Raw genomic sequence first — 12,296 nt, 5'->3', positions numbered from 1 at the left:
CAGCACCTCAAATTTAGCAGATCCCAGACTGAATTCTTCCTATCCTTCCATGCCCAATATACAGTCCTGCTGGCCTAAGACTTATGTAGGCTTCCTTGCCTCTTACCTTCCGTCTCCAGTCTTTTTCCTTCTAATCTAGCCTGCCTACTACTTCTGGATTAAAAATTCTGCCTATATCACTTCATTTATTCATTCATCCAATATATGTTTACTGAGCATCTATTAGATGCCAGGCACTGTTCTAGGCATTAGAGATACAGCCATCCCTCTCCTTATGAAGCTCACATTCTAGAGGGGGAACGAGGCAATAAAAATAAATAAATAAACAAACAAAAATGTAAACAAGTAATAACCGGTGCTATAAAGAAAAATAAAACAGTATGTGCAAGAGACATATCTAGGACAAAAGCTTTTCAGATAGAGGGGCTCACCAATACACTGGCCTTAACACAGGGAGGCCAGGAGGAAACAGGATAAGGCAACAACGCAAGGCAAAGACGGGAAGCCTGCATCAGGGTGGTGAGGGACAGGTCTTAAAAGTCCAAACTCCTAAATTTTTATTCAATACTCTTCCCAACAGGGCTCTAACCTACATTTCTCAATGTATTAACCAGTAGTTTCATTCACGCGCTTATGGTACAGCCAAAGTGAACTGTTCAATGGTCCCCCAGATATGCTCAGATTTTCTGCTTATTAACCACATGCTGCTTCAGAGGCCTTGAGTAGTTATCAAGCTTGGAATAACCCAGGCTTTGGAGTCAGGCTGGTCAGGGTTCAAACACCAGCCGTACTCCCTGCTCTAAGTGAGATGGTTTCTTAATTTCTAATAAGCCTCGGTTTCCTCATCTGTAAAACAGGCATAAAAATACCCACCTTTTAAACCTGTAGTGAGGCTGTAAGATGATAATATACAATGTGTTTAGAATAGTATCTGGCATATGGTAGCAGCTCAATGAATCAACAGTTGCAATTATCTTAATATTAAGCAACCTAGAACACATAGCTAGATGCTATACAAAGCAAATAGAAGACATCTAGAAGCTGTCAACTAAAGGAGACACTGCATAGCTATAAAAAATATAGCTATTTTCACTCTTCTTACTGTCAGTCCAGCAGTTTTGTCTCCAAGGCCTTTTGGGAAAAAGACAGTTTTGAATTGTGTCACATCTGTTGTATTCTCATCAAAGTTGGTAGTGAACTGCTGAAGGTATCTTCCATAGCACTGTAAAAGGGCCAGTTTGTATTCCTGAAATAAAAAGAGGACTTGATTAATGTTTCAAATGTCATTTTGCTTATCCTTATTAAGATTATATAAAACCCCAGTGCCATCAAGTCGAATAGTATTCATATTATTCTTAACAGTATCATTTCTAATTATTACCACTACCACCACCATTTTCCAAGTACATATCGTGACAGACACCACGCTAAGCAGTTTACATGCTTTATTTCATTATATTCTCCTCAGAACAAGCCTATTGTGAGATGGAACCATCATGATCTCAAAGATAAGAACATTCACTATGGCACTATGTGATAATAGTCAAAATCCAAGACCCAAATTCAACACCATCAAATCCTTGTAACCCACCTACTCAGTCAGAGAAGGAGATGGGCTGCATCACCGGCCTTACTTCTCTAATACTTCCTAAGCTTAAAAAGAAGGAGGAAAAGGAGAAGAAAAAGAAGAAAGAACAAAAGAAAAGTGTATGTGGTAATCTGGCTCTCCCTCTCTTTCACCTGTAAATACTCTCTGAAGCTGCAGCAGGGCAAGTCTAAGAAGTCTGAGCTATAGGGTTCTTATTAGTTCTAATTCATACTTACGTTCCCACTACAGTTGTCAGGTACCTCTTCTCTGTAACCCACAAGGCACAGTTGGCCTGGAGAGTTTTGGGGGGTTGGATTTGAGCAGTACCCTAATATGAGTCAGCCCTTAGCCCTTTCTCAGGTTTCTCGCCTGTAACTGTCTTCAGGAAAAGTAGCTGCCCTTGGTGTGAATGGCTTGCCACAGGTATTCAGCCCCTTGGAAGGCATCCACAGCCAAATGTTGCTTTGTTTGCATGTCTATTGACTTGTTTGTATTCCTACTGACTTTGTTCCTAGTTAATTCTGAATCTTCTCCATTCTCACTTGATTCATATAAAGAATTCAAATCTAGGTAAAAAAAAAAATAAGAATATTCCACAAGAATGATCTTTATGATAATTAAAATAAAAAATAGATTCTAGAAACCAAAGTAATACTCGAGTTTATTTTTAGGATTATAAACACCTTTAGTGGCTCCCTTTCCCATCAGTGAAAGTAGATACAACTTTTATTTGTGCCTCTTAAGTAAATGTTTAAATATCCTAGCATCTGAGCCTTTCCATCTGAAACATTTCAAATCCTTAGCGATTACCCACCATCAACTTGCTTTATCAACTTCTAACATTTTCCTTCCTTTCTCCTCCCTCCACCAGTATCTCTTCCACCCACCTGGCTACTCCTCAAACAGTCCCAAACCATGCCGTGTATCACCAGCTTCTTATATTGAGCAGAAGCATAAAGATGAAAACAAGATTTTCTTCTGATTCCTGTCAAAGCTGTTATTCCACTTTGCATGAATATAGCTTACAAATTGGATCTCACCTGTTTTTTTTTTTTTTTTTCCCTGTAGTTTTCCAAACTCTGTATATTCAAATTCCTGTTGTACTGTAGTGGTTAAGTGCTACGGCTGCTAACCAAAAGGTTGGCAGTTCAAATCCACCAGGCACTCCCTGGAAACTCTATGGGGCAGTTCTACTCTGTCCTATAGGGTCGCCATGAGTCGGAATCGACTCGACGGCACTGGGTTTGGTTTGTTTTTTTGTTTTTGTTTTTTTGGTTGTTGTTGTTTTTAGGTGCTGTCAAGTTGGTTCTTACTCACAGGGACCCTATGTACAACAAAACGAAATACTGCTCGGTCTTGTGCCGTCCTCGCAACTGTTGTTATACTTGAGCCCATCATTGCAGCCACTGTGTTAATCCATCTTGTTGAGAGTCTTCCTCTTTTTCGCTGACCCTCTACTTTACCAAGCATGATGTCCTTCTCCAGAAACTGGTCCCTCCTTATAAAATGTTCAAAGTGCATGAGATGAAGTCTCACCATCCTCACTTCCAAGGAGCATTCTGGCTGTACTTCTTCCAAGGCAGGCTTGTTCATTCTTCTGGCAGTCCATGGTATATTTAATATTTTTTGCCAGCACCATAATTCAAAGGCATCAATTATTCTTTGGTCTTCCTTATTCATTGTCCACCTTTCACATGCATATAAGGCAACTGAAGACACCATGCCTTGAATCAGACACACTTAGTCCTCAAAAAGACATCTTTGCCTTTTAACACTTTAAAGAGGACTTTTGCTGGCAGATTTGCCCAATGCAATATGTCATTTGATTTCCTGACTGCTGCTTCCATGAGCATTAATTGTGGGTCCAAGTAAAATAAAATTCTTGACAAATTCAATATTTTCTTAATTTAGCATGATGTTGCTTACTGGTCCGGTTGTAAAGATTCTTGATTTCTTTATGTTGAGGTGTAATCCATACTGAAGCTGTAGTCTTTGATGTTCATCAATAAATACTTCAAGTTCTCTTCACTTTCAGCAAGCAAGATTGTGTCATCTGCATAATGCAGGTTGTTAATGAGTCTTCCTCCAATCCCAACTCCAAATTTCTCTTCATATACTCCAGCTTCTTGGATTACCTGCTCAGCACACAAACTGAATAATTATGCTAAATGGATACAACCTTGAGACACACCTTTCCTGATTTTCAACCACGCAGTAGCCTTTCTTCTGTTCAAATGCCTGCCTCTTGGCCTATGTACAGGTTCCCCATGAGCACAATTCTGGAATTCCCATTCTTTGCAATGTTACCCATAATTCATCATGATCCACACAATCAAATGCCTTTGCACAGTCAATATCACACAGCTAAACATCTTTCTGGAAACCCTGGTGGCGCAGTGGTTAAGTGTTACGGCTGCTAACCAAAGGGTCGGCAGCTTGAATCCGCCAGGTGCTCCTTGGAAACTCTATGGGGCCATTCTACTTTGTCCTATAGGGTTGCTATGAGTCAGAATCGACTTGACGGCACTGGGTTTGGTTTTTTGGTTTTAAACATCTTTCTAGTATTCTCTGCTCTCAGCCAAGGCCCATTTGACATCAGCAGTGATATCCCTTGTTCCGTGTGCTATTCTGAATCCAGCTTGAATTTCTGGCAGTTCCCTGTCAATGTACAGCTACAACTACTTTTGAATGATCTTCAGCAAAATTTTACTTGTGTGTGATATCAATGATATTGTTCAATAATTTCCTCATTCTGTTGGACCATCTTCCTTTGGAATGGACACAGATATGGATCTCTTCCAGTCATTTGGCAACTGTCTTCCAAATTTCTCGGCATAGACAAGTAAGCACCTCCAGCACTGCATCTGTTTGTTGAAACATCTGAATTGGTATTTTGTCAATTCCTGAAGCCTTGTTTTTCGCCAGTGCCTTCAGCGCAGCTTGGACTTCTCCATTAATACTATCAGTTCTCGATCACATGCCACCTCCTGAAATGGCTGAACGTCAACCAGTTCTTTTTGATACAGTGGCTCTGTGTATTCCTTCCATCTTCTTTTTTTTTCTTCTTTTGATGCTTCCTGCATCGTTCAATATTTTACCCATCCCAAAACCCATTGCTGTGGAGTCAAATCTGACTCATAGCGACCCTATAGGACATAGTAGAACTGCCTCATGGGGTTTCCAAGGAGCACCTGGTGGATTTGAACTGCTGACCTTTTGGTTAGCAGCCATGCACTTAACCACTACGCCACCAGGGTTTCCACTTTACCCATAGAATACTTCAATGTTGCAACTCGATGCCTTAATTTTTTCTTCAGAAATGCTAAGTGTGTTCTTCCCTTTTTGGTTTTCTAACTCCAGTCCTTCGTAAATTTCATTATAAACTTTCTCAGAACCATAATTCAATTACATGAGGCTAAGGTGATTCTCAAATTTTGGTAGCAGAAAAATAGATCTTAGTTCTTCATTACGAAAGTTCCTCCACTTCTTATCCTTTATTTGGTAAATTTCCCTCCCATACCAGAAGGATGAAGGCCCAGAAAACAGAAATGGAGGAGGAAACTGAAGCAGAGAAATTAAAGATTAAAAAAACATTGACTATTGCCCATGTCTGGCTCAAAACCCCTTTAAATAAAATAACTCTTTGTCCAAGGATCTTAGATGTGCCAAACATCCATATTTAACTTGGAATATTTTGGGCCTATGCCAGAGCTTAAGGGTAAAACCCACCTTATCATTAACTGAAAGCCCAGCCACAGTATGGTCTTATCAAACCAAGTCCAGAAGTCCACAGCAGCCTAAAGTCCTGGGCATTGATATGCAATTAAAAGTAGGACACAAACTCCGTGTATGGAACGTGATACTTAGCAAGAAGCAGGGCCTGTATGGAATGACTGCTATAATTATATGCAGTAAAACATTAGGAATGGAAAGTGATTAAAACAGGGTGCTGGGAACCAGGCAACAAAGCAGCAAGGCCAGGAGCCATGAGGGCTGTCCACTGGGCAAGGCCAGCTATGTGAAAAACAACAGGAAGTGGTGCCTAGGCTCCTTTGTATAAGGTAGGAACATGATGACTCAGCATTTCCTGTTGTTCATCCACCACACCCTTTGTGCACGGGGCTGCCCTCCTGCCCATGCCCAGCCAGCTGTCTTCCCGTTCAGGAATCCCTCACCTCTGGAGTATCTCAACTACAAAATTAAAAAGTAAACACCTTTTTTGGTTGCGGTGCCTCGTTAGACTTTTTATTCATTTATTTTTTCTAAGAAAAAAAATCAAAACATAAAATAGGAATGGTGTTACAGATTGGATTATGTGCCCCAGAAATATGTGTTGTAAATCTTAACCTTTATGCCTATGGTTGGAAACCCTGGCAGCATAGTGGTTAAGAGCCACGTCTGCTAACCTAAAGGTTGGCAGTTCAAATACACCAGGTGCTCCTTGGAAATTCTATGGGGCAGTTCTACTCTGTCCTATAGGGTCTCTGTGAGTTGGAATCCACTCGGATGTCAATGGGCTTGGTTTTGGTTTTGGTATGCCTGTGGTTATAATCTCATTTGGGAGTACGTTGTCTTTGTTATATTAATGAGGTAGGATTAGTGCAGGGTATACCTTCAGTCTATCTCTTTTGAGAGGTAAAAGAGATTAAACAAACAAGCAGAGCAGAATATAGGGGAAGAGATCCCAAGCCACATGAAAATTGCCTAGGAGCAGAAGCTCAGAAGCGACAAGGACCTTCCTCCAGAGCCGAGAGAGAAAGCCTCCTTGTAGAGCCGGTACCCTGAATTTGGACTTCTCGCCTCCTAAACTGTGAGAAAATAAATTTCTGTTTGTTAAAGACATCCACTTATGGTATTTCTGTTACACCAGCACTAGATACCTAAGACGAATAATAATAAGTAACCAAATGAGTTTTATTTTGGCTCTTTTTACTCCAGAGGTACTTACTTTCATTTGACAAAGGCTATCTCCAACCTTCAGAAGCTTTTCATTGTAATAGGCAGCTGGCAGCCGGGGGGCGTATTTGGTCCAGATATTAAACAAAGAGGTGGCACTGTAAGAATCATAAAATAAAATAACATCTTGAAAGTTAGCAGGAAACCTCAATTAATCAGCAAGGAATCCTTAAAAACTTATCTTCTGCTAAGTCTTTCCAATGTGCTTTATTGTTAATGGCTAATTATTAATAATAAATATCATGATAGTTAAAATTATTGTCTCCTATGTGCCAAGCACCATTTTAAAAATTTACATCTTTTTTTTTTAATTTAATTTTCACAACAACCCACTGAGATGGATAATATCAGTCTCTCAATTTTACAATTGAAACTGAGTCACAGTGCAGCCATGCTCTTAACCACTTTGTTACTATGCCTCTCAGTCCTCTGGAATGTAAGCTCCCTGAGGGCACCAAGCTCAGCTGAGCTCAACTGTATTATTCATTGCTATGTCCCCAGACCCAAGAGTAACGTGTACCTACTAATTTTATAGTGTACTCCATAAATATTTGTTGAGTGAGTAAATGAATGAAGAGGAAAAAAAAAAATTCCCTGTTCTTCTTTTATCCTTTTCCGTGAAAAGCTCAAGAGCTCAAATATCCTGGCAATCCATTTAGGTTATACTCCCCTCCACAAAGTAAAACAAAATCAAAATATATAGAATTTGCAAAATAGTTTCTAATCAGAGTTTCAAAGGGCAGCAGATCACTGCTTACTTTATTCATTCATTCAATGAACATGTACCCCTTCCCTCTCTCCTGGAAATAATAAAGGAAGCCCTGGTGGCACACTGGTTAAGAGCTATGGCTACTAACCAGCAGGTTGGCAGTTTGAATCCACCAGCCGCTCCTTGGAAACCCTATGGGGAAGTTCTATTCTGTCTTACTGGGTCGCTATGAGTCAGAATCGACTGGACAACAAACAGGTAAAATAGAAAAAACAAACAAACTTCCCTTAACAGTTACCCAATCCTATCTCATAAATTTCTAGATTAAGGACAGTGATCTAAACGTAACGACTAAAGACGGCTCTAGTACTGAACAATGTACATGTCGGAATATTAATGAAATAACCTCAACAGAAATATGTTGGTTATTCAGGTAATTAAATGATATTATGTGACACTGAAGGGAACAGGGCATTCCTGACTTCTTGGACTGATTAATAATTTATTTGGGTAGGAAAATATATACATCTACCAAGCAGCCAAGCAGCAAAAAACAACGCAAATAAATAGGGTAGCAAATGCAGGCCACAGAATTTGAAGAAAAGAGTTTTTGTTGTTTTTTTACTTTTTTCTTTTTTATTTGCCACTTTATGATACAGTACAGTATTAGAATAAATATAGTGAATTCATGAAATTCACCATGCTAGAATTCTTACGTTATGTAGATGAAATAGTTAATTCTTCCAAATCTTACCAATGAGATAATGATGACTAGGTTTGTTACTCATAAAGAAAAATACCAGCTTCGTTAAATCAATCAAAGTTATATAATAAGAAACTTTCTTTTTTTCAGTGAACCCTAAGTTCAGGTTAAGGGACTACTCATTGGGAATGGCTTACATAATGACCAAAAAAGAAAAATACAATAATTACTATATAATGTGTATCACCTAAGGAGGCAATGGTAATGTCGTTTGGATTGCTGACTGATTACAGGTGCTGCTGGATATTTAGAATATTCTAAAAAAAAATCCTAACTGTATAAGCAGCCTATCTAAATCTTATGAGCTTAAAACAAAAGTATACTTTTAAAAATATATCTCTATGTCATTGCCGGCATGATCAAAATCTGTATTTTAGATATTATAATTTTTATGCTTATGGCAAGTTCCTATATTTATGACAAGAAACAAATTTTGATTAAAAAAATAACCACCTGTCAAATACGTTATAAAAGTAACCCCCAACTCCTAGTTTTAACTGGTCTCTCCACCGCCATTCTTGCTCCAGTTGGATAAGATTACCAAAATAATTCCTTTTTTTTTTTTAATTAATAAAGACCTTATTTTTTAAAGCAGTTTCAGGCTTGCAGAAATTGTACAGAAGGTACAGAGAATTCCCACATATTCTCTCCCTCCGCTGCACAAAGTTTCTCCTATTATTAACATCTTGCTTTGGTTTAAGGAGGTCTGGTGGCACGGTGGTTAAAGCAATGGACTACGAACCAAGGTTGGTGGTTTGAAACCACCAGTGGTTCCACAGGAGAAACATGTGACAGTCGGCTTCCATAGAGGTTTCCAGCCTTGGAAACCCTATGGGGTCTCTACGAGTTGGACTGACTTGACGGCAGTGGGTTTGGGTTTTTTTGTTTTAAAGTCCATAGTTTACATTACGGTTTACTCTTTGTGTTGTACCAGCTCTTACAAATGCATACTGTCATCCATCCACTATTACACTATCATACAGAATAGTTCCACTGCCCTAAAAATCCCCTTTGCTCCACCTATTCCTCTCCTCTCCCCTGACAAAAAAGATATTTTAAAACAAAAATCACATAAGGTCAATCCCTTGCCAGAAATGACCCAGTGGTTTCCCACTGCATTTTGAATAAATGTAAACTCTTTAAAATGGCCTCTAAAACTTTCCAAAGCCCTACTTATTCCTCTAATCTCACACCACCGCACCTGCATTTATTAGGCTTCTGCAAGATGGGCTTCTGTTACTTCCCCCAGAGTACCTGGCTCTTTCCTGCCAAGATCTTCCCACATGCTTGTTCCCTCTGCTTATTGCTGTTGTTAGTTGCTATCAAGTGAATTCTGACTCATGGCAAGTCCCTGACTGACGCAAATGGCTAAGTACTTGACTACTAGCTGAAAGGTTAGCTAGCAGTTTGAACACACCCAGAGGCACCTGAGAGGACAGGCCTGGTGATCTGCTTCTGAAAGGTCACAGCCTTGAAAGCCCTATGGAACAGTTCTACTCTGCACACATGGTACTGTCATGATCCTTCTGCTTATCCTCTCTCCTTGCCTGGCCGACTCCCAAGTATCCTTCTCATCTCAGTTTAATGTCACCTCCTTGACTGCTCATTTTAAAGCAGGACCCCACTGTATTCTCTTTAAGCCTCTACTCAGGTTTCATCTACTCTGACCACCGTACTGAAAATTGCAGCGTCCTATGCGCCATTCCACAGCCCCTTGCCCTCTTTATTTTTCTCCCTAGCATTTTATCTAAGCTACCACAGGAGGAATCCTGGTGGCACAGTGGTTAAGCACTCAGCTGCTAACTGAAAGGTCAGTAGTTTGAACCCGTCAGCTCTTCCACAGAAGAAAGATGTGGCAGTTGGCTTCCATAAAGATATACAGCCTTGGAAACTCTATGGAGCAGTTCTACCCAACCTATAGGGTCGCTATGAATCAGAATCTACTTGACGGCAATGAGTTTGGTTTTTTTAAATGTTTGTTCGTTTTGGTAGGTTACTATAAAAAGTACTTGTTTATTATATTTATTATCTCCCCTTCTAGAATAACCTCTAAGAGGGCAGAGATTTTTGTCTGGTCCCCTGCTGTATCGGAAGTGCCTAGTACAATGTCTTGCACGTGTAAGTTCTTTGTGGATACTTCTTTCATAGCACTTGCTGTTTGTGTGTTAACTGGCTGGCTTATTGAAAGCCTATCTCCCTCTCTGGACTATAAGCTCCGTGAACACAGGTTCCATATCTATTTTGTTCACCATTGTATAAATAGTACTACTGCAGTGCCTGCACATAGTAGGGAACCATCAAAAATTGTTGTGTGAATACATGAATACCTGAATTGTGTGTGACGTTGAACTATTCAAGTCCGTGTCAATCCTTAACATTTGTTATTCTCTTATAATCTGTTCAAAGATAGGACAGACATTGTACTTAAAATTGACCTAGGTCTACTTTCCCATACATAACATTCAGAATTTCTGAGACTATAAGAATAATGATCCTTGAATTCTTTCAGTAACAAATGTTTATTGAATGCTTAAATGTCTGAACCTCCAGACTAGGTGCTGGAGATAAAGCAATGAAAAAGAGACACATTATCCAAAATCACCAGGGAGCTTACATTCTAATGTGGAAGAAAGATAATACACAAGAAAACAAATAAATAAAAAATATAAATTGGTAAGTGGACCTGCATCAGATAGGTAAGAGTACTCTCAGGGGTAACAACTGAACTGAGACATGGAAGTGGAGAAGGAGCCAGATATTTGAAAAGCTGGGAGAAGAACATTTCAGATAAAGGAGAGAGCAAATGCAAAGGTCCTGGGGTGAGAAACAGTAGGACCCATTTTGCTAGAAAGTTCTGGGATAGGAGGAATAAGCTGAGATGGAAGAGGCAGGCAGGGCCAGATCCTTAGACCCTGGAGGATATCAGAAGTCTTAATTTTATTCTAAAGTAATGGTAGCAATTGAAAGACTAAGTGGTTCATTTATAAAGATCACTGTGACTGCTCTGTGAAGAAAAAAATCTGATAAGAGTGCCCGTAGGGCAAATGTGAGATGGTGGCGGCTTGGACTGGAATGCTGGTAATGAAGATGAGAAGATAAAGTACTATCTAAGTCAAGAAATCAAACAACACGTTGCATTGGGCAAATCTGCTGCAAGAGACCTCTTTAAAGTGTTAAAAAGTAAAGACATTACTTTAAGAACTAAGGTGCTCCTGACCCAAGCCATGGTGTTTTCAATCCCCTTATGCGCATGCAAAAAAGCTGGACAAAGAAGAATCGATGCCTTTGAGTTATGGTGTTCCCGAAGAATACTGAATATACCACAGACTACCAGAAGAATGAACAAATCTGTCTTGGAAGAAGTACAGCCAAAATGCTCCTTAGAAGCCAGGATGGTGAGACTTTTTCTCACATACTTTGGACATGTTATCAGGAGGGATGGACTGACACAGTGGCTGCAACAATGGGCTCAAGCATAACGACCATTGTGAAGATGGCACAGGTCCAGGCAGTGTTTTGATCTGTTGTACATAGGGTCACAACTCAGCACCTAACAACAGCAAAATAACAAGGCACAAATGACAAGAGCCCTGGTGGCGCAGTGGTTAAGCACTTGGCTGCTAACTAAAAGGCTGGCAGTTTGAACCCACCAGCAGGAGAAATATGTAACAATCTGCTTCCATAAAGACTACTGCTTAGGAAACCCTATGGGCAGTTCTACTCTGTCCTATAGAGTCACTATGAGTCAGAATTGACTTGACGGCAACAGGTGTAAGTCAAGGAGCAAAGCAGATATTTTTTAAATATAAATATATACAGATTAGGTTTGTAATGTACCGTCCTTGGTCAATTCTGGATTCTCATCTTACGCAGCCCATCTGCAGGATTTGCCACAGTGGATTATCCTTTCCTTCCTCCTTGAAACACTTTCTCTATCTGGCTTCCAATACACCACATACTTACTGGCAGTCTTCCTACCTCCTTTGCCACTCTGTCTTAGTCTCTGCTGGCTTCTTATTGCTCCCACTTGTCAATGTTGGGGCATTCCAGGACTCAGTCCTTGGACTCTCCTCCATCTACACTCACTGCCTCTGCTATTCCTTCAAATGTCATAATCTAGATACCATTAATATGCTAACAAATACCAAACATGGATCTCCCCTGACTGCCAGACTCAATGTGCAACTACCTACACAGCAGCTCTGCCTGGATTTTGAATTATATCTCAATCTTAATATATCTAAAACCAAATTCTTGGTCTCCCATCTTCCTGCCTGAAA

General features: G+C 39.8%; 1 protein-coding gene across 3 annotated transcripts in view; it reads right to left on the bottom strand.

The window, feature by feature from the left end:
- CFAP54 (cilia and flagella associated protein 54) overlaps positions 1-12,296 on the bottom strand; it is a 499,063-nt gene that overhangs the window by 484,668 nt on the left and 2,099 nt on the right. For all 3 annotated transcript variants that reach the window (XM_049884120.1, XM_049884121.1, XM_049884122.1), the window contains exons 2-3: positions 6,537-6,642; positions 1,103-1,246 (exon numbers count right to left, since the gene is read on the bottom strand). In XM_049884120.1, the coding sequence (XP_049740077.1) occupies positions 1,103-1,246; positions 6,537-6,642 (250 nt within the window). The remainder of the gene's footprint in view (positions 1-1,102; positions 1,247-6,536; positions 6,643-12,296) is intronic.

The sequence above is a fragment of the Elephas maximus genome, chromosome 4, assembly GCF_024166365.1.
Source record: "Elephas maximus indicus isolate mEleMax1 chromosome 4, mEleMax1 primary haplotype, whole genome shotgun sequence".
NCBI lineage: Eukaryota > Metazoa > Chordata > Mammalia > Proboscidea > Elephantidae > Elephas > Elephas maximus.
This window is presented reverse-complemented; position numbering and strand designations above follow the sequence as displayed.